Raw genomic sequence first — 22,956 nt, forward strand, 5'->3', positions numbered from 1 at the left:
AGATGGCTGCCGTCGTGGAGAGGGTCGATGGATGTGTTGGCTCCTTGGACTCAGAAGCGGTGTCACCGAGACAGTCCACTCCTCCACCTGACCATCCGCACCAGAACAACCCGCTGTTAGGACTGCCCATCGTGGCCATTGAGGCCATCCTCAATTTCTTGTCCTACGATGAAATCAGCCTGCTCCGCTCGGTAAGCAGAACAAAAACAAGGCAGCTGGAAGGAGAACAAAGCCACTCTTAGCCTCATGCACTGCCTCTCTCTGCAGGATGGCTCCGAGAAATGTGTGTAGAAACTGTGTCGGAGCAGCGTTTCACTGAGAGCCCCAGTTTAACGTGGGATCAGCGGTGGAATTAGAGCAGCCGCTTGCTGCAGTGCTCGTTGGGCTGCTACGTGGTTAGCACAGAGCTGAGAGACAGACAGCAGCAGGACATGTATAGCTGAGAGACAGGCAGCAGCAGAACATGTAGAGCACAGAGCTGAGAGACAGACAGCAGCAGGACATGTAGAGCTGAGAGACAGACAACAGCAGAACATGAAGAGCACAGAGCAGACAGACAGCAGCAGGAACATGTAGAGCACAGAGCTGAGAGACAGACAGCAGCAGGACATGTAGAGCACAGAGCTGAGAGACAGACAGCAGCAGAACATGTAGAGCACAGATCTGAGAGACAAACAGCAGCAGGTACTCGTAGATCACAGAGCTGAGAGACAGACAGCAGCAGGAACATGCAGATCACAGAGCTGAGAGACAGGCAGCAGCAGGAACATGAAGAGCACAGAGCTGAGAGACAGACAGCAGCAGAACATGTAGATCACAGAGCCTAGAGACAGACAGCAGCAGGACATGTAGAACACAGAGCTGAGAGACAGACAGCAGCAGGACATGTAGAACACAGAGCTGAGAGACAGACAGCAGCAGGAACACGTAGATCACAGAGCTGAGAGACAGACAGTGGCAGGACATGTAGAACACAGAGCTGAGAGTCAGGCAGCAGCAGAACATGAAGAGCACAGAGCTGAGAGACAGACAGCAGCAGAACATGTAGAGCACAGAGCTGAGAGTCAGGCAGCAGCAGGAACATGAAGAGCACAGAGCTGAGAGACAGACAGCAGCAGAACATGTAGATCACAGAGCTGAGAGACAGACAGCAGCAGGACATGTAGAGCTCAGAGGCAGACAACAGCAGGACATGTAGAGCACGGAGCTGAGAGACAGACAGCAGCAGAACATGTAGATCACAGAGCTGAGAGACAGACAGCAGCAGGACATGTAGAGCTCAGAGGCAGACAACAGCAGGACATGTAGAACACGGAGCTGAGAGACAGACAGCAGCAGAACATGTTGAGCACAGAGCTGAGAGACAGACAGCAGCAGAACATGTAGAGCACAGAGCTGAGAGACAGACAGCAGCAGAACATGTAGAGCACAGATCTGAGAGACAGACAGCAGCAGAACATGTAGAGCACAGAGCTGAGAGACAGACAGCAACAGGACATGTAGAGAACAGTGCTCCTGTGGGAGGTGTCATCTGTGTGTTTATCTGGAAGGGATTCACTGCTCTGCCCCCTGCAGCTCTTCCAGCACACCCCACAGTCTGCAGCTCCAGTCTACATACTCTAAAACAGTATTTTTGCTTACCAGTTTTTTCTTGTTTGTTTTCTCTAGGTTTGCAAGCGCAAGGACATTATCTGCCAGCGTGTTCTCAATCAGGGCTTCCTAAAGGTGGAGCGTTACCACAGTCTATGTCAGAGACAAGTTAAAGCCCAACTACCCAGGTCAGTGTCACACCAGCAGGAGCTCTCCAGATAAAAACAATTGTTCACTCTTGTTGAGTTTTAGCCACACACACTGTGAAATATCATGGGACATCATATGCCTTGGAAGGGACATTTTGAAGTCCAGTTTCGTTATTTGGCCCCCTTGTTGTTAGTGATGGTGTTGAAGGGCTCAGTGGAATAATGTTTAAGTAAATAATAATGATTGTGAATGAAATGTATTTCCTTATTAAGGTGCTTAAATTGAGATTACTAAATGAATTGAATGATACAGGCTGGCAGCCTGGCACTGAGTTTACATCTTGTGTGTAGGCTGTGTAGTAAGAGCATGAGTCAGCAGCAGAAAGCAGCAGCAGCAGCCCCGGTCCACTAGACTTATTCCAGTCACAGCACTGCTTAGAGCTCAGACTGTAAGGCTCAGAGCTAACAGCCCAATACTGCAGTCAAACTTTGGCTGGACATATGTGAGTAAAGCAAGGATGAAATATAGCCTGTGTTGCAGTTCACTTAATTTGAGGCTCTTAAGAAACCTTAAAGTATATTTTAAATCTGCATGACTAAATAACACACAATTAATATATTCACTATCAACAGTCCAAATTGCTAAGAATGAATTCCTGCACTGCGGCTGTGGATCAGAAGGTAGAGCAGCTCTATCCCAGTCTCTCACAATCCGCAAGTCAAACTGTTCTTGAGCGAGATACTTAACCTCAAATTACCCCTGATGGCTGTGTCGGCAGTGTGTAAATGTTAAAGGGTCTGCATTTATAAAGCGCTTTTCTAGTCTTGATGACCACTCAAAGCGCTTTTACAGTACAGTTTTTGCAACTCACACATTCATACAGTGCCTCTGTGCAGCACTTTCTCTATCATACATCAATCACACAGGCGGCTGTGGCTGAGGGGGGTAGAGTGGTCGTCCTCCAACCAGAAGGTCAACCGTTCGATCCCAGTCTTCCCTATCTGTGTGCCAAAGTGTCCTTGGGCAAGATGTTACCCTGAATGGCCCCTTATAGAAAGAAAAAAAGTTATGCCATGCACCCATTCCCACACATACACAGTGCATCTATGGGCAGCACTTTCTTTTCTTCCTATGTGGTGAAAAACGCTATATAAATACAGACCATTTCACATTTTCTCTTCACTCATCTCAACAAGCCCAGACTGTTTTAAAATGTTGTGTTAAAGCTAAAGCTTTGTAGTCAGGTTCTCTTATACTTTTTGATCATGTTGGGTCAATAACCTTGTAAGATTAGACTTGCTAAACAACTGCAAGGTGACAGAACATTTAGGGATTTTCAGTATTTCTGGTTGATCTGTGAATTGATTGCAAAGCATCTAATTATTGACCTAAACTAATTAAAACAAAATCATCAGTGAAAAGGTGTGATGCACAGTTAAAAATCACATGAATCATACCAGAGTGTTTTTAATGAATTGTCTGCAGGCGAGAATCAGAGAGGAGAAATCATTCACTGGCCCGTCATGCAGATATCCTGGCTGCCGTGGAAACGCGCCTCTCTCTGCTCAACATGACCTTCATGAAATATGTCGACTCCAACCTCTGCTGCTTCATCCCTGGAAAGGTAAGCTCAGCTGACTGTCCACAGATCAGCAGCAACACTCTGTAAAGAGAGGACCAGTATAATTACCTTGTGAAAAGGCTTCCTCTCATTGCAGAAGCATGCTCACACTAATCCCTCATTTAATTTATACCATGATGTGGTGTCTTAGTTATATTCAGGTTGTACCCACAGTGTCCAATTCAAGTGATTCAAGACTTTATTGTCATGTGCACAACAATTGCATATAGCAGTCGCTGGCAATAAAATGCTTGGGTCACAGGCTTACTTGTAGCCTTGCTCAAAATATTACACAAGCAAAAAAAATAGAATATAAGAACAACAAGGGTTTTATAAATGTGACATAGAACTATTATGAGCAGAATGGTTTGCGTATCTGAGCTGGAAATTGAATGAAAATGTGAAGGAACACACACACATTCTCACCATCAGGACTACTCTGACAGGAACTACTGGAAGTTTAGCTAAATTAAACTGTAATTGGATTTTTAACATAGTTCTCGATACAAGTGTACAATATCATGTTTATATGTTCACAACTGTATTTCATAAAAGTTTGATAAATGTTGTTTAAGAGAAAATGTGCTAGATATATATATTTTTTTAAGTAGTGGATGCAAACTGACCTTGGGGTCGCAGTCTCCCTCATAATCGTCGTCATAGCCTTCATTGTCTTGGTCCTGAGACACAAAAACAAGATCATTCTAAGATACGCGAACAGCCCTCGACTAGGAAAAACAAAACACACAAGAGGGTCTAGTGCAGGGGTCTCAAACTCAAATTACCTGGGGGCCGCTGGAGGCAGTATCTGGGTGAGGCTGGGCCGCATCAGGTATTCCACCAAAAAAAAAAAAAAACTTTGCTAAAAAAATCCAAACTTCTCTAATGTCATTACTAACAGTTATTTAACTTCAATGGGTTCTTCTGAACATGAATAGAATATTGAAGAACACGAACAGTTCTTGTAAACATGGCTTCTCTTGCCTACTTCTTGCTGCCAGAGACCTGGCAGCGCTTCCTCTCACATAGCTGAGCCACATTTGGCTTGAGGGAGGAAGCAGTTGAGACCCTCAGTATGGCTTGAAGATGATCATCAGTAAGCCTGGACCTGTACCTGGACTTATTGAAGTTCAAGGTGGAGAAGAGCTTTTCACACAAATATGTGCTCCAAAAAAGGCACATGGTCCGCTTGAACATTCGGGAAAGCTCAAGGAAGCTGGAGTTAAATTCTCACAAAAATTGCCCAAGCTTGTCTTCCTTTCCACTCACCTCCCTGAACTTGGCTTTGAGGTCAGAGTTGCACTGCAGGCCAATGAGCTCCATTTGAAGCACAGGAGGGGCATCTTGCACATCAAAGGAGAAGGGATCCGCAAAATTTTTGTAAAAGTCGCTCTGTGCGTCTTGAAGTCTGCAAATCTATGATCAAATTCCTCCTGTAGCCTCACATTTTTCTATAAATTTTTGTGCTTACTTTGTGCCGGCGTGTTGGCTTGCCTGCGTTCTGGGACTTATTTGAGCAGATCCGGTACCTCTCGTATCGAAAAAAATATGAACATTAAAAAAAGTTTTTTAAGAAATTATTAAAATAAAATATAACAATATAATGTAATCACTAGAAAATTACGGAGCCCCTGTTGACATCGGTGGATGAATTACTAATTTGTGGCCACGCAATAACAAGATAATCTAATAAATTATATATAAAGCTTTCTTAACAACAGCATCACAATTTCATAAAATAATAACAAATGCAGACTTCTAAGATGAACCAAAATAACTAGCACATTGTCATGTACAGTCCGTGGCTCGGTGCGTAAATGTCACCACCAGAGGATGAGGTAATTTAAATCATTAAAATTCATCCACACATATCAGGTGTAAATAATAATGTAAAACAGCCCAGACTGTAAAATGTAGATATTAGCTCAATGACGTGTTATAAACTGCTGCGGTTTAGAATAATCTGTCTGCGTAAAGAAGCTCCCAAAACCTCACAGCGCAGCGTGTGCGTAAAGGAGCCGTGGTGTCCCTTGAATTTGCCTTCAATTTAACAAATTGTGTGTGTGTGTGTGTGTGTGTGTATGTGTGTGTGTTCCGTTCCGCTGGACACAGAAGTCGCCCTTTGCTCAAGACGCCACTTTATTAATCACTGACATAAAGACTGATACCGTCACTGCAGTATAGCCTAAATAAGTCCCACTGCATTGTAAGTGGCATGTGTGTGCTGTTTTAAGCGGCGTTTTATGGGCGACCTGTGCTCGTCGTACCTGCGCTGTGATATGTACTTAGCGTTCTGGCACCTTGTGATTTATAAATGAAGCACTGGATACATCATGACCTGCGCGAAAGAGGGCGGTGCAGGAGGGTGAATTTCACCCTCCTGCACCGCACATCCAAAGCCACTCTTTTCTCTCCCGGCTCTCTCTCTCACACGTACACGTACACACACACACACGACCCCGCCCCCCATGTCACTCACTTGCATGCTGCGTTCACTGGTCAGGCACACAGTAGGAAACCAGAACATCATAACCTTGTCCCACACAGCAGCTAACAGCGGAGCTGCTACAATGTTTGTGCGGGCCGCACTAACATTAAACTTTCATATTAAGGTGGGGGCCACAAAATATTGGCCCGCGGGCCGCGAGTTTGAGACCCCTGGTCTAGTGTAAGTTTACAGTTAAGAAGGGATAACCGTGATGTCTGAATGTCTGGTATTTCAGATCAAATGCAGTGTTTGTGAGTGTAGAGTGGTTCCACTAACCTCTTCATCTCCCTCTTCCAACTCCTCCTCTTCGAACTGCAATGACAATAATATGAAAACACAACTTTCATGACAAGTTTAGCTTAAAAACCCTCAAACGAGTCATTTAAAAAACATGCCATCTTGTTACTAGAACACAGGAGTGAGTGTGTGTGAGTATTTTGGAGGAAAATCTCTTACGCTCTCGTCATCTTCCAGGGCCTCCTCAGTGAAATACAGCACAGCTCTGGGAACTATTCTCTCGTGGAAGAAATTACCGATCTCAGAGTCTTCATCCTGTAGAAAAGAATGCGGAAATCTTATTAAACACAATCTCCAGTGGATAACCTGGCAGGTGGTTGTATGAAGAACAAGGTACTTTGTACTCACCATTTCTCCGCCTGGTGAAGCTACAGGGGAAAACATACAGAGAAATTAGCACTGAATAACTACATATGGTGCGTAAAGGGGAAAAATGGGATTTCAATTACTACAATCATTTATGAATTAACAGTTAACCCTATAGTCCCAGACTGACGTTGTAGTTGTTTAATTACTGAGTCATCTTGTGCATTAGCTGTAACAACATGTGAAACCGTTTTACGGCAAAGACTCTTTGTACATTATGAGTGAGGTCAGAGCAAACAGCTGTCACTGAACTGACTGAAGGTGACATCATCCCGTCCTTCCTCCACTACATCAGGATCTTTAGCATCAGTGTAAGATCCATATGAGATTCAAATATATTTTTGAACAAACTTAGATTCAAAGAACTTCACTTGTATTCATGTAAAATGAATCCACATTCATTCACAGTTGCCATGGTAAAAATAAAACAACCTTTTACTTCAATAATTCTGTGGTGACTCATCGAAACCAGTATTTGCGGTATCTTATCTGATTTTTAATCTCTGCCCACTTAAGAAATACACAATAAATATTGTTGACACATCTGTATATATTATAATTCGAACATTCATTTGATATATTTGAACATATGTTAGGTTCAAATTATAAGCAAGTGACGGCTCATTCTCTTGAGAACACTTCAGCCCTGGAGCGCCACACCTTAAAACACTCTACAAAGAGTTATTTATATTCCAATCATAGGCCAAGACTATGATAGAACTAGTAAGACAAACATTTGCTCAACCAATCAGTGTTTAGGTCAGAATAGGCAGAAGAGGCCTGGGCATGTCTGATGGGTATGTTTACTGTACAGGAAAGACAATATAGTCATTAAGGTGTATCTTGTGTAACATACTGATCCTATAATAAAACATTACTCATTTGATGATACGTTCTATTTAATGGATCAGTCATTATATTATTCATCTACTATTAGTAGCTATTACGATACAATCTACTACAAATGAACAAATGCAATCAAACTGGAGCAAAAACCCTGACCGTACTCACTTTTAAGGAAGGTAACTCAAGGATGGGAGTATTAAACTGAGAACTTTGGGGATTTCCGCCACCATTTTCCAGTCAGTGATTTAAACTCTTCTATAATTACTTAATTTATCTCAACTTTTGAAGATCTTTGAGATGGTTCATCTTGAAAGATTAGCAATTAATTAGTAGGCTTATCAGCAATTTTTGACCAGAAAGGCTAATTCCTGCAACTTTGCCTAATAGCTTAAGTCTGTCATATATCCCAGTCATCACCACTTTAACTGTCCAAGCTGGAAAATAATGGTAAAACTCAAGTTGATATGAACAAAGTTTTATGTGCATAGTCCAACATAATTTTCAAACGGACATGCTGCTTAGTCTGTTGACTGCAGAGTGACTCTGCAATCTGACACAGTAGGAGTGTGGCGCCACCGGCTGCTGAGGTAAGTTCAATGCAGTGATGGTGAACGTGTTACCGCAGTGCCTGCAGGATTAACTGAAGAATACGTATAAAAAGAGACTTACAGAAATTGGTGTAATTGACATTTAAACCTGCAGCAAAAACCTCTGCATCTCATGTGTGTTCTCACCTTTAACTGGATTAAAGAAGTTGAAGAAAGAGTAGTTGGGGACCTGTTTGCTAACAGTGCGAATGTTGCCGCAGTCGTTATGCTTCTGCTTTATAGTTCTCACTGTCACATCCTTGCCGTTATGCCAATCTATCTGACAGCTAGAGCGAGGAGGTGTTAAAAGAAGAGACCGCAGGAAGCAAGAGAACAAAAAGCTAAAGTTAGAATCAATGCCAAGAGGAGGCTGATACATGTGGGATGTAAATACAAAAAGATAGAAATGTTTTTCAAAACATGCAACAGCCATTTTTGTTACTTTACAACTTAAAGTTTGTGTGCTCTGGAACCTACCCTTCGCAGTCAATGATCTCTTGGCCCTCAAATGAGAACGGGTCTGGGGCATCGGGCTCTGACTTCATCTTGTAGACTTTAGTGAGGACTGCATTGTTGAAGTAACCATTCGACTCAAAGTGGAACTCTAATGTGAAACTCTGAGGGTAAGAACATGACAGATTAAGTTCCTCAACATTTTAACACTAGTTAGTTAATGTATCCATTCATTATATTACATGATGTAGACACAGACCATCGGCTGTACAGGTTCAGAAAACTTGATCTGAATATCTTTCAGGTGCTTTAGGATGGGCTCATCGTGCTTCTGGTGGGACATGAACAGGACAGGTCAGAGACTTAAGGACACTGTTCCGAAAAGTAAAGTCTATGAGGCACAAATGAGAGATGAACCATTTAAATGTACCTCTAGCATGTCACTGAGCATGTCCACATTCTTGAATATGGTGAGCCAGAACTCGGGAATGCCTTTGGGGTCCTCAAGGGCAGCTTTTTCCTTTACTTCCTCCTGCAGACAGCGAACAGAGGGACGAATCATAATCCAAACAGTCAACGTTTCTTAGTCCATGTTATTCTCATTAAAAGCACATTTCCCACAACCATCCTTGTGTCTGTTGAATATTAACCAATTTGCCGACATTTTTTAATGTGTTCATTTTCTTTTTGCTTTGAACAACCCCAAGAAGACAGTTTTGGAAAGAAAAACAAAATCAAATGTGTACGTACAGCTAGCTCTTCCTCTTCCTCTCTGTCGCTGTGCCACTCACACTCCTCTTCTGTGGGCTCCACTGTTCCTGTGACAATATCCCGTCTCTGTGAAGCACACATGTAATAACAAACGTAATCAATTTCAGAGATGGCTTTGATAATAATAGGGTCTCTGAATATGACCAAGTATAAATGAATACTTGGTCAAAATTTTTTTATCTAGCAAGCATGCTGAGATCCGCACCACCACGCCACACGCACCCACAGTGAAACAGGTGCAGCAGGATTACAGCCATCAGTCTTCAGGCTAACTAAGAATGGCTGTCACTGGCTCTGGAAATAGCCTTAACTGACAATAGAGCAGTTGACTACTCGAAGTGGTAGTTTTCAATTTAGCACCAAGGTTTTTTACTCACTGACCTCAGGTCTGACCAGAGAGACATACCACCCATTAGGGAATGACATTAACGGTACCTTGTCAAACAGTGGTTGGTAGAGGGCAGCGTACTTCCTCTCTAGCTCGTGGACTTCCTCGTAGAATTTGGCTTCTATGTTGACGCACTGCACCTGTAGCCTTTTCAAGGCATGCACTCGCCGCTTCACTGCTTTGGGAAGCATGCTATGAGAGAAACATGAGAACCCATCTTAATTTAAACCATTTAAAAAAGCAAGTTTATGAACTATACTGCTTTCTTTTTTCGAAACCAGTTGATTTCACGACCTTTTAAAATGTAACATAACGATCTCAGCTGATTAAGACAACTTGAAGATTATTTTGTTTGTGTCTGGGGCATCTGCAATGATTCATATTCATTCATCTACACTAAATCAAATGTTTCACTCATCAACTTTCTCAGATAACATCAAAGTCAAAAACCTGTAATGCAAGTTTTGTTACATGTGAGTATCTCGTTTGATGTAGTTCACTGTACTGAACCTCGCATATATAATATAATTTCTGATTTTGCATACATCTGATCACTTAAACACCTCACAACAATCACCACATTGACTCAAAGGTCAAAATTTTTTTATCTAGCAAGCATGCTGAGATCCGCACCACCACGCCACACGCACCCACAGTGAAACAGGTGCAGCAGGATTACAGCCATCAGTCTTCAGGCTAACTAAGAATGGCTGTCACTGGCTCTGGAAATAGCCTTAACTGACAATAGAGCAGTTGACTACTCGAAGTGGTAGTTTTCAATTTAGCACCAAGGTTTTTTACTCACTGACCTCAGGTCTGACCAGAGAGACATACCACCCATTAGGGAATGACATTAACGGTACCTTGTCAAACAGTGGTTGGTAGAGGGCAGCGTACTTCCTCTCTAGCTCGTGGACTTCCTCGTAGAATTTGGCTTCTATGTTGACGCACTGCACCTGTAGCCTTTTCAAGGCATGCACTCGCCGCTTCACTGCTTTGGGAAGCATGCTATGAGAGAAACATGAGAACCCATCTTAATTTAAACCATTTAAAAAAGCAAGTTTATGAACTATACTGCTTTCTTTTTTCGAAACCAGTTGATTTCACGACCTTTTAAAATGTAACATAACGATCTCAGCTGATTAAGACAACTTGAGGATTATTTTGTTTGTGTCTGGGGCATCTGCAATGATTCATATTCATTCATCTACACTAAATCAAATGTTTCACTCATCAACTTTCTCAGATAACATCAAAGTCAAAAACCTGTAATGCAAGTTTTGTTACATGTGAGTATCTCGTTTGATGTAGTTCACTGTACTGAACCTCGCATATATAATATAATTTCTGATTTTGCATACATCTGATCACTTAAACACCTCACAACAATCACCACATTGACTCAAACACATTGTGTGGAAGTTGCTCCAATTACAGATGTTTAGGAGCTTCCAGGGAAGAACATCAACACTTTACATATCAACCTCACAAATAATTCTAATTAAATTCAGAAAAGTTCTACACGTGAATAGGATGAAAGGCTAAAGCAGTCACTCCTTTGAACTATAGCCATCTTAGGTAACTAACATGCGTATCAGCATGTTGAAATGTCAACCTGTCCACCTTTAACCAGAGTAGAAACACAGTGAAAACCATCTGCACTGACCTTTCCAAGAAGTGGAAGCTGAAAGGTATGTCCATCTGTCCGACAGGGCTTTGCATCACTGGCTCCCCTTTACCTGGCAAACAAACAAAGAACAAAGATTTGTATTCATCAAATGTTTATTTGATACATTACTTGCATACGAATTAGCCATGAGTCTAATTTGAAAGGCAATTAGGAGAGTTTCGATACATTTTTGCCACGTGCATGATTGGAAAACTTCTTAAACAAGACATCAAAGATTCCTTTGATCTATGACCACTGACACTGTCATTGTTTGTTGACGGCTCAGCATCAAAGGATTCATGGTCCATGCATGTCAGATACGACAGATATGTTTTGATGGCCTGTAATCAAACTTTGACGCTACGCCACTGTCACACCGTGTGATGAGAAATCGATCTTTGAATTAGTTTGTATCGCCATCTTGTTGAGATGACACTCATCTCAATTTGAAGTTGATCTGATGTGAGCCCTGGGACAAGTACCTCAAAGTAAAAATGTGGAATATGGCCAAAGTGGCCACTAAATGCAAAGTGGCCGGCTATCTGTTGTGTTTTTCATAATGCTCCTTGAGACTTTATTTACTTTTGATACACCTGTGTTCCAATTTTGATGATGGTGTTGGAGCTGTGGGTGGGCGTGCAGTCATGCTTGAACAGGGAGTAGAGGGGAGGACTTAGCATTTGAGAGAGGGCGATGTTGAGCCGAAGGTCTCCGAGTTTGGTGAACAGCATTCTCCCATGTGTCCCTCTGGTCCAGGTGGGAGAGGGCAGTGTGTAGGGATAGGGAGATGTCATACAGTTGACCTATTTGACCTGTAAGCAAACTGAAGTGGGTCTAGTGAGTCAGGAAGGGAGGAGGTGATTCGACTAACCGCTCAAGGCACTTCATGATGAGTGCTGCTGGGCGTTAGTCGTTCAGGTAGAGGGTTTTGGGTTTCTTTGAAACGGGGACAATGATTGTCTCCTTGAAGCATATGGGGACAATGGACTGGAGCAGTGACAATGTCTGTGAATACATCTGCCAGCTGATCTGCACACAATTTGAGAGCTCGGCCACTGATGCCATCAGGTCTAGGTGCCTTGCGTGTGTTAATCAGTTTATGTGATCTTCACACATCTGACCTGGATATTACAGGGTGGCAGCGGGCCTCTTGTATCTTCACAGCCGGGGAGTTGCTCTCAAAGCAAGCATAAAAGGTGTTCTGTTCATCACCACCTCAGCACTACTGGTCTTTCTTTTGCAGTCTGTGATTGTTTTAAGTCGAGCCCACAAGTTCTTCGTCTTGGAGCCCTAGAAGTGAGACTCCACTTTGTCCCTGTACTGTCTCTTGGCACTGCTAATAGCACTCCAGACCGGTACCTAGACTTCCTTTAAACCACCAGATCACCTGAGTTTTAGGTGTCGGTCCTGGTTTTGTTGTACCTGCCTAAATTTTGTTGAATATTGTGAAGAACAAAATTGGTATATTTCTGTGACCATCTTTCTCTCATGCAAAGTAATTATTATTAAATATCGCTTAAACAACATTCTGTTTAGTGAGGTTTGTGATTTGTCAGATGTTGGGGGATTTTCTGTGAGGTTTTCTCCTCCACCTGGAAGTTTAAGTTTTCATCTGGCTTTCCATAGTAATCTGATTGTTTATTATAGAAACAAATTTCCATAGAATTTTGACACGAGACAGGTTCAATGTGTTATGTGTTATGATCACTAAATATAAAATCAATCAATCAACATGTGTGTAGTGGTGAGGAAAGAATAACTCCTCAGTGGTTATTTCTTGTTGGCTGTAGTTCCCATACATGGTCAGCAGAGGGCCCAGTGAGATTACTAAGGGTGTTAAAATCCATTATTGTTTCAGTGTTGACATTCATGTTTGTTGTACATTTTCTGATTTCTTGGCTTATTTGCTCATCATCTGTTGTGTTTTATCAGGTGATAGATGAGATATATCGTGTGCTGCGCTATGTGAACTCCACTCGTGCCCCCCAGCGAGCTCATGAGGTTCTTCAGGAGCTGAGGGATATCTCCTCCATGGCCATGGAGTACTTTGATGAGAAGATCGTCCCCATCCTGAAGAAGAAGCTGCCAGGTGCTGATCTGTCTGGCCGTCTCATTGGGTCTACACCAGGTAACAGACATGTGTTTCTCCTGGCTCCTAAACTTAGACTCCATCTACACAGTGATGGTATGTGATAAAATGATTCACATTTAAACTACTGCCATATTTGTTATTCTGGCCAGATTATCTGAAAACACAATTTAAACACTCCTGTCTTGGAACACCATACTGGGCATACATTTGACATAGTTACCATATAGGAATAACTACAGCAGTAATGTTCAGATGCAAATTAAGTTACAAACTAAGAATAGGAGTTGGTTGATTGGTTGTAGCGTTTCTCACTTAAAATGTGCATTTCCTAGTTTAATCGTATCTTCATCAGCTGAGAGACATAGCACTTGTACAGTCCATGCACTAATTAAATTAAATTAAAATCCTTCAAATACAGGTCAGGAGCTTCAGTTAATGTTCCCCCTGATACCTTAGAAAGGAGAAAAAACTTGATCTCAGTGATTCTTGACTGAGATATTGTTGCTGTCTGGGATTTTCTCTCACATAAGTCTTCCATGTTTTATGTTTTTTGTGCATCAGTAAAAGATCCCTGACACTGTCCTTTTCCATCAGTGGCAGGTCCATCTACCTCCCTGACCACCATGTCCCTGCTGGCAAAGAACACACCATCCCGCTCTGAGATGACCAAGGTGCAGCAGCAGGTGAAGGTGAATGGGGCGTCCATGACAGTAATGCGGAGGGAGATGCAAGAAATCCGTGTGAAACAGCTGGAGCAGCAGAAGCAGCTGCAGGACCAGGAGCAGAAGCTGCTGGAACAGACCCAGGTGATTGGTGAACAGAACGCCCGGCTTGCGGAGCTAGAGCACAAGCTCCGTGAACTGATGGACAATAGCGCCGCTGCAATTGGAGGATCCAGGCCCAACACAGCTGTCCCCTCCACATCTAGCAGCGTGTCCTCAACTGTTGCCAGTACGTCTGGTACTGTGCCGGCAAGTGGCAGCATGGCAGCAGTCTCAATACCAGTAGAGCCAGAGGGTCCGGGAGGGTCATCACTCAAACGCACCAGAAAGAACTCAGACCTTCCACGGCAGTCGAAACGGCTGCGCAGCAAGAAATAAGAGACTCAGTGTGTTATTTAGTTAAGTTTTGATTTTGGTTTCAACATCTGACTGATCACACCTTATTCCCAATGACCTGCGTCACCAACTCTCATTGTCTGTCCAGTTTGTCAGATGAGTCACAAATAGAAATATCCCTGTATGCTTTACCAGTGTTTTCTCTTTTTTGTGGTATTGGATTTGAGAATAGTGTTAAATACATTGCTGCTGTATCACAGTTAAAACCATGAGCCCACAGCTTCATCAAGACTTTGCACAACGTTGACAGGGTCAACATTAGATTTGAATTTACTGTCTTTTGTTTTTCTATATTTCTCTTGTTAACAAATGGCATGAAACCACCTACAGCAATGGGTTGGTGTCCTTCTACACTTTCTGATTTCCCCTGTGGCTTTCAGCTCGGAGCCAATTGGTTCATACTGAAGACGTGAATCTCATAGGTATTTAGTAACTTTTTTTTTATGCTCCCAACAAAGCTGCATGCTGCAGTATTTCTTTTTTCAGTCCTCAACATGGGAGTTATCTACAAAAAGAAAAATATAGAATATCTAAAAACTTACAGGGATTGTTAGTAACAGCTATATCAAGGGTAGGGCAGGAAGTTGGCCTATTGCAGCAAGATTACATTGAAATTACTGCACAGATTTTTAATCTAGATGCTTTTTCAAGAAGCTTTTAGGTTTATGTTCTGGTATTACAGAACAGAAATTCAGATGATCTGTAAAAAAAGTGAAAAACTAAAGTGACAAAGTGCATGACTTATTCATAATACTACTTAAAATGCTAGAACCAAATTGAAGTGACATGTTATAGGTAATAATTTATGTCCCTTCCATTTTCACATGACGAAGTCTGCATCCATAAACATTCATTTAATTCACATTTGCTTTTTTCTGACCTGGCTATGTGCAATAACAATCATCTAAATAGTAATATGTAGTTTATATTCCTTTCCAGTTGCTCTGTTATTCTATTCAAAATTGCTGCTCAGACATTTCTAGTTAAATAAGTTTATGAATCCCCTTTAAGGAAGGATGTGATCCTACAGAAGGAAAAGGAAGTGTTCGGGTAGCATTAGTCAGTGTCACCTGTTGACTGATGCCTTCTCTGCTTGCAGGGCCTAACAGGGGTAAATGTTGTCTATAAGGGGATTGTATTTCCCAGATATCATTGTTCGAAATGCAGCTGTGGCTCCGCTTTGTGTGAAAACAATTTCTTCAGAAGATGTACAGCGAGAGCTGACCCTTTATAGCTCTGAGGTTAATGCTTTCCCATTAGAAGTTACTGTATGTGGACAGAGAAACTATAGGACTACAGTCCAATGGCAACACATTTTAAGCATCTGTCCTTCACGGATCCTACTGGTGTTTTTACATATTTCATCCCATATTCTACAATTATTGTACTGCTCAATACAGCGAAACGTTTTGCAAAGAACACAGAGTATCACTGTTTTTTTGAATGTGGTGTTTCTACTTTCCAGGCAGCCATTGACTTCTACTGATTTCACTGCAGAAACGTGCATCTCATGACTTGCCTTGATTTTTCAAAATGTAAAACAAACGTTCGAAACGTATTCAAAGTTGTCCTCTTTTTGACCCTATAGTTGCACAATCATATTCTTGAAATGAGATATAAATATTCACTCAAGATCATCCTACTTGCTTGTTCCAGAGCTTTCAATCATATCTAACAGTCTTAATGATTAGAAATAGCTATTATTTAAATCGTGAGTTAAGGTTTTTTGTCAAATAGTATTGACAGTTATTTTAGGCCCATGATGCTTTTTCTCACACTTTCAACCACAACAACACCATGTTGTTGAAAGCTTTAGTAAAACCTTTGCGGAAAAAAAGCTAGTACACGGACCTTGAGTTCTAGATTGTCACAAAATTTCTATTTCCAATTTCCCAAAATAATTAAATCCCTTGCTCCACTATCCACTTTTTATCAGGTCTGTCGGCCTTGAAGTTTAGCCTCTTTTCCAGGTCAACATTGGAGTTTGACGCTCTGTTATCTTGAGTGTTCGGGGTTTCTGGAGACTGAGTCAGATCATTATGCCCAACACCTGCTGGACTCAGACTCAGTGTTTCTATTGGCTAATATTTTTTTGAAATCAGTGGAAATGCAGAAGTGTAATGTTCTGCCGGTTAAAGGAGCTGTTCACCTAGCTTTTCAGTGCCATGCATTTACTTTGGTCTTGTTCTTGTCCACATTCAGTATCTGATAATATCTGCAGCTACTCCAGAGTAAGGGAGGTAATTGGTATTTAGCAAGAGAAAGATGTCTACTGGGTATAAGAAAATGTACTTAAAGGTTCAGTGTGAAGAATTCAGGAGGATCTATCGGTTGGGTTTTTGTTACCTTATGAGTCCATTAAAACTTCACCCGCATTGGCCTTTCTACAGTTTGCCATGTTGCGCCACCATGTGTCAGTGGACAAACTAAACAATAAGAGGAAGGGGTGTATTCATGTTCCATGTAGGGCACCATATGTTATTCTACACAATTGGAAGGAGAGGAGTAGTAAGTTGAATGCAATATGCATATTCACCACTAAACTTAAATTTCACTTAAACCCTGAACCTTTAAGCAGTGTGTATTTTTTAACTTGTGTTGTAACTGAAGGTGAAACTCGGCCTATTGTGATCTGTTTAAATGACGTTGTGACTTGTTTGCAGTGACAAATGAGGGTTGCTTGTGCTCAGCAGAATAGTTCAGAGAAACGTGAGCTTCCTCAGTCAAAAAAACATTGTCTCAGCCCACTGTGCAGTCGCACTATTCCCCTCTCCTGTACAAACGTGTCTCTTGCCTTATGAGGCTAGTTTAGCTGTGAGCCCATATTGTGGCTGCACTTTTGTCTTCTCAGTTTGAAGCTTTTCTGTTGTTTGGATGACCTTAACCACTCATGGCATGAACCTTTGGAAATGCAGGTCACATCTTGGTGAACACTAGGGTGTATTATAATGACACTTGGCAGCAAAACACAAGAAGGTGTAATCTAGTGGCTTAATTTGAGACTACATCTCAGTTTAGATAATTTTACTGTAATCTTAATGTACTTAAAAGTGTAGATTGCAGATTATTATTTATACAAAGAAAGCAATCTTTTGAGTGGGCTAAATTGGTGCAAACTGTACAGTTTTGAGTGGTCTTCATCAGACTACAAAAGCGCTATATAAATACAAATCCATTTACCATTTACATTACTGATACAAATGAACAACTGAAACCTATTAAAACTCAGATTATCAATTTATATGTGTGTTTACACCAATCACAAGCTCTACTTTTACAGGTAATGTAATGTTTCACTTCATGGTTTAATTTATAAGTTAGTAGTTGATATAATTTTAGCAATTGCTGTTTCAAGTGACTTCAGAGCAGCACTTTACAGGAAAGACTGTCTAAAGCCACTCAAGGAGTAACAGGAGACTGCTAGTGCTTTGAGCTTAATGTTAATTTGATGCAGAGGAACTTCAAGTCATAAGCATGGTAAACTTCCTCATCTCTACCATTCATTATGAGGTCAATGCTGCAATAGATTCTATATATAATAGATATCCAGGCAGCCTTTTTGTGCTACATATTTTGGACATTTCAGGGTTGGCACAACTAGCTGTAAACACAACATCACGTTTTTAAAATCTTAGTCTGTGTGTTCCATTTGTTCAAGTTAAAACAAAAAGGGACACAGACACTAAATTAAAAACTAGAATAAGTTAAAGGCACAATCCACAGTTGCATTACACAATTCCTTCCTTCTCCCTTCCTTCCTTTTCTCACATTGTCTGCATTCCAGGGAGAGGTCACATGGAAGAATGTTCCTCAACATACTTTTAGTGGTTCAGGAACAGCAATGGAAGGACAGTAACCCCATCTTCACCTGCCATTAAAATGCATTCTATTTCATATGTGTTCCAGCCCTGAACAGGTTTTGCTATTCAGGCTCTGCAACCTGACACATCTGCAGTCATGGCCCCATCAGGGAGTAGTGAGCACTTATTGTCTCCTCTATAAAAACCTAGCGAACAAATTGTTTGCCTCTTATTTTTACACACGCCCTCTGATGACTGATTTTTCATCTACTAAGACTCACCTGCATTAACAGTTAGTAGCTTCAACTCCTACATGATCTATTAGCCTACTCATACACAGTACACTGCTATCCTAACAACAAGTTTTGAATCACCAATGAGCGGAAAGTTCTTCTCAACAAGAAGAACAAAGCCTTCATGTCTTGGGACAGAGAAGAAGTGAGGATCATTCAACATGACCTGACGGGAAAGCTGAGGGGAGTGCAAAGACTCCTACAGGAGGAAGCTGGAGGCCAGACTCAAGCAGAACAATGTATGGGATGTGTGGACTGGAATGAGGGAAATAACTGGGTTGAAGGCGAGAGACAGATAGCCAGGGGGCAGCCTGGAGAGGGCAAATTAGCTTTATTTGTCCGTCAATAGGTTCAGAGCAAAGCCCTCGTCTATCCCCCCACCGCAATCCTAGACTTCCACACACCCTCACTGCCCCCAATCCTTCTACCCTCCCCCACTCTACCCCCCTGGTGTGCTCATTGGACATAACCCCCACCAATGTGCTGCTCCTCCACTGAAGGGATTAACACCTTCCCCTCTCCCCTGCCTGTCTGACCAGGTGAGGAGACAGCTGGAAAGGCTTCATCAACGCAAGTTCCCTTGGACCAGACGGTATCAGCACCAGGGTTCTGAGGACCTGTGCCAGCCAGCTAGCTGCTATTCTCCAGCATCTCTTTAATCTGAGGCTTCATCAGGAGAAGATATCAGTGCTGTGGTAAACGTCCTGCCTGGTTCCATTCCCCGAGAAGACAACTCCATCTGGGCTCAATGACTACTGACCAGTCGCCCTCACATCTCATGTGATGAAGGTACTTAAGAGGCTGTTCTGGGCCAACCTCAGACCAGAGGTGAAATCATAACTGGACCCTCTACAGTTCACCTACCAGCCTCATCTGGGAGGGGATGATGCAATTATCTACCTGCTGCAGAGAGCCCACTCTCATCTGGATCAGACTGGTCGCACGTGAGAATCCATTGTTTGATTTTCCAGTGCGTTCCACACCATCCAGCCAGTTCTTATGAGAGAGAAGCTGCAAACGATGGGGGTGGACACATCCAACGTCTGACTGCAGGGGTGTATAGGTGACGGGAGGGATGGTGAGTTCAGAGCGCTGGTTGACGGTTTTGTTGAGTGGGCCTGGTAGAAATCATGTGATTCTGAAAGTGGCCAAGACCAGGATGATGACCAGGTGATCGACTTCAGGAGGAAGAGGACGGTTTCACAGCCCTATCTATCTATTTATCTATCTATCTATCTATCTATCTATCTATCTATCTATCTATCTATCTATCTATCTATCTATCTATCTATCTATCTATCTATCTATCTATCTATCTATCTATCTATCTATCTATCTATCTATCTATCTATCTATCTATCTATCTATCTCATAACCTTAGTTGATATTAAAGCAGCAACACTTTGGACAGGAGTCTAATTTATAATTGACCAATTAATTCCACAGATTCATATATTCATATCTGTTGAACCATTTTTATAATCATCTTCACATTTGGAATGTGTAGTGTATAGTTTGGTGTGATTTGGACATGTAATACTTTCAGTATTGATAAAAATGTAATAAACAGGCGACCAGTGCTCTGTAGCAGTCAGTAGGGGTAGGGCAGTGTGCCTTCAGTCTGTGGACCAAGTTGAACATGTCCTCACACATCCTCTGATAACTCAGGAAGTGGTCTGCAACTGTGAGAAAGCTGCAGGTTAAGTCGCCACCAGATGATTTTGTATTTCTATTTCACCATTATTGGTTACTATATCTTGTCTGTTAGCAGAATTATGCAAAAACAGATTATCATGAAACCACTTGGTAGTGGAATGCACTTAGGGTCAGTAAAGAAGCCATTCAATTTTGTTGCGGGACCCAGTAAATCCTGGGACCCTAACAGATCTATAGTGTTTTCTTGATCTCCTGGATCTTCACTTGACTTCAACTGTTCCCCTAAATGACATTTAAGTTGATCGAAGTTTCAAGTTGGAAAACACTTTGATTTCTTTAACTACCAACCCCCACTGGGCTTTCCAACATCAATTAGCATTTTCAGATCCTCTATCAGAGCCAGGGTTGATGAGCTTTACCACAAGGTTTGAAGAATCCGAGACTTAAAATCTTAATGGCAATTATTAACCTAGTTAAGTACAAGTACAAGTAATTTGAAGTCAACTCAGGCCCAAGGAGCTAGTGGAGTTACCATGAGTTTGTTGCATTTGTTGCAGGGGTTGAATTTACTGAAAGACTAAAATATGGAATTTTGTTATTGACTACCGGTACACATGCACACCTTTAGAGTAACTTCTTATAATATCATCATATCACATTAGAGTATATTGTAATAATGCAATGAACCCACCTACCTACGTGTGTCTCATTTTAATCAACAGGACTTCAACAGGAGTGGATATTGTTGACTTCTGTACCCTGAGAATAACAGTGAATTCCTTTGACAGTAACTGTCTTTGTTTTCCGCAATACAAACTCCCAGTTGTGCCAGTTAGGCTTGATCCCTCAGAGTCTCATTTGCAGAGACAATATACTCCTTTGTTGAACATACAGCTTGGTGTTGTTGGGGATGAATATTCTCAGGCTGTTGCATGTCACTCTGACTCTAATGACACTTGCAACCTCTGTGCATTTACAAGCATATATATTGGAGTCATGATCCCTTTAGAAACACATCATAAATGAAGTTTAAGAATCCACATTGTGCTGTTAGGTCTACACTGACAAGGCATGTACATTTTATTTATAAAGCACCTTTCAAAGACAGAGGTTCCTGTTCTTTAAGGAACATTAGAGAAAAACAACACACAGACAAATTTAAAGAAAACAATTAAAAAACTGAAAGCACACTGCGGGCCCAATCACTTGCCAACTCGGGACCTGATGCAACCGTGGGGACGGCGGACAGGGACTGGGCGAAACGGCTCAGAGTTATGCTTTGTGCACCGCAGGAAGGATAAACGTGTCACTTCCGGCATCCATCACGGGACGCTGGACCACAGCCACTTATCACCCATTATGGTGCACGTCATCACTAATAGATCTGTCCAGGTCGGGGCTCTGACAAAGCCTGCGAATTTTTGGTGTTGACTGCACAATGCAGTACAACACGGGACACGAATGACTCTCCCACCCACGACCTGACTATTACCTTTGACAACTCAGTGTTAGCCCTCACCCAGACTGCTAGGAACCTGGGTGTGACACTCGACTGCCAACATTACTGTAACAACACGTTCCTGTAGATTCATGCTGTACAACATCCGGAGAATACGTCCCCTTCTCGCTCAGAAGGTGGTACAGCTTCTGGTCCAGGCCCTGGTCATCTCACGTCTAGACTATTGTAACTCCCTCCTGGCAGGTCTACCCAAGGCTAGATGTCTCGACCAACGGAATCGAACATCCGCACATGGTGGCCATCTTGCCACAGTCTCTCACCCATAACATTGTGTTGGTTGTGGTACGTACTTTTTAAATAACCATAACTTGCTAAATTTTCAACCGATTTTTAAATGGTTTGGTTTGTTATAAACGTCAGAGAAGTTATGACATTGCATACTTAATTATAATGTTATGTTCTAAAAAATAGAATAATGTTCTAAAATAGGTACAAGATTTCCCTTTACAAATATACATCAAGAATTATTTTATTTAATTTTATTTAAAAAGTACATGACGCGGACGAGACATCTAGCCTTTATATTTATATATATGGGTCTACCTGCTAGAGCCATCCGACCTCTGCAGCTCATCAAGAATGCACTTAGATGGCACTTACTTATAGCACTTTGTAGTTTAGCTTTTTTTTAAAAAGAAATTATACTTTCTTGATTTTTGTTGTTCTGGGTTTTTACCCTCATGGTTGAATGCCCTTGTTTTCAGTCGCTTTGGATAAAAGCGTCAGCTAAATAAAATGTAATGTAATATAATGAAATGTAATGTAGAAGTGTAAAGGAAACATCATCAAGATAAGGTTTGGGGGGCGGTGTGGTCTAGGGGGTAGAGTGAGTGTTCTCCAACAAGAAGGTTGGTAAGTGTGAACTGGCACAACACTGCAAACAGCTACTGGACACCAGTCAGCATTGAAAGGCAGAAGTAGTAGAACTGGATCATTACACTCCTGTGACCAATCCTGAATGACACTGAGGTTAGGACCGCCTTTCTCATCAGCATATGGACACAGAAATACAGAAATAGATAAATGTAATGGAAAAATGACTTAGTGTAGTGGAAAATAGCTAAGTGTGGTTGAAACCTATTTTATAGTTGAAGAGTATCTTTTTGCATTCCTGTCTAAGACTCCATGACCTGAAATGTTTATGACCTGAAACCTGTATGACCTTTCTATATACCTGTTTGACCTTTCCATTACTTATTGACTGTCCAAAGAACCCAATGGATATGTATGCAAATCAGTTTCATGTGTATTA

At 41.7% G+C, this 22,956-nt stretch overlaps 2 protein-coding genes across 2 annotated transcripts; one reads left to right on the plus strand and one right to left on the minus strand.

Annotated features, from left to right (window-relative positions):
• The first annotated feature begins 2 nt into the window (after positions 1-2).
• Positions 3-15,855, plus strand: fbxo28 (F-box protein 28). The gene is made up of 5 exons (XM_061087185.1): positions 3-191; positions 1,669-1,778; positions 3,226-3,364; positions 13,159-13,354; positions 13,913-15,855. Exons 1-5 carry the CDS (start codon positions 3-5, stop codon positions 14,416-14,418), a joined length of 1,140 nt encoding a protein of 379 aa, XP_060943168.1. The 3' UTR covers positions 14,419-15,855.
• Positions 3,371-11,957, minus strand: LOC133020473 (nucleosome assembly protein 1-like 4). Its single transcript, XM_061087044.1, has 14 exons — positions 11,809-11,957; positions 11,356-11,378; positions 11,224-11,296; positions 10,421-10,565; positions 9,149-9,235; positions 8,829-8,930; positions 8,658-8,729; positions 8,423-8,562; positions 8,093-8,232; positions 6,495-6,514; positions 6,306-6,401; positions 6,126-6,161; positions 3,988-4,041; positions 3,371-3,403 (listed from the first exon to the last, which is right to left on the minus strand). The coding sequence occupies exons 1-14, from the start codon at positions 11,955-11,957 to the stop codon at positions 3,371-3,373; spliced, it is 1,170 nt and encodes a 389-aa protein (XP_060943027.1).
• Positions 15,856-22,956: the final 7,101 nt, after the last annotated feature.

This window comes from Limanda limanda, chromosome 15 (genome assembly GCF_963576545.1).
Source record: "Limanda limanda chromosome 15, fLimLim1.1, whole genome shotgun sequence".
Taxonomy (NCBI): domain Eukaryota; kingdom Metazoa; phylum Chordata; class Actinopteri; order Pleuronectiformes; family Pleuronectidae; genus Limanda; species Limanda limanda.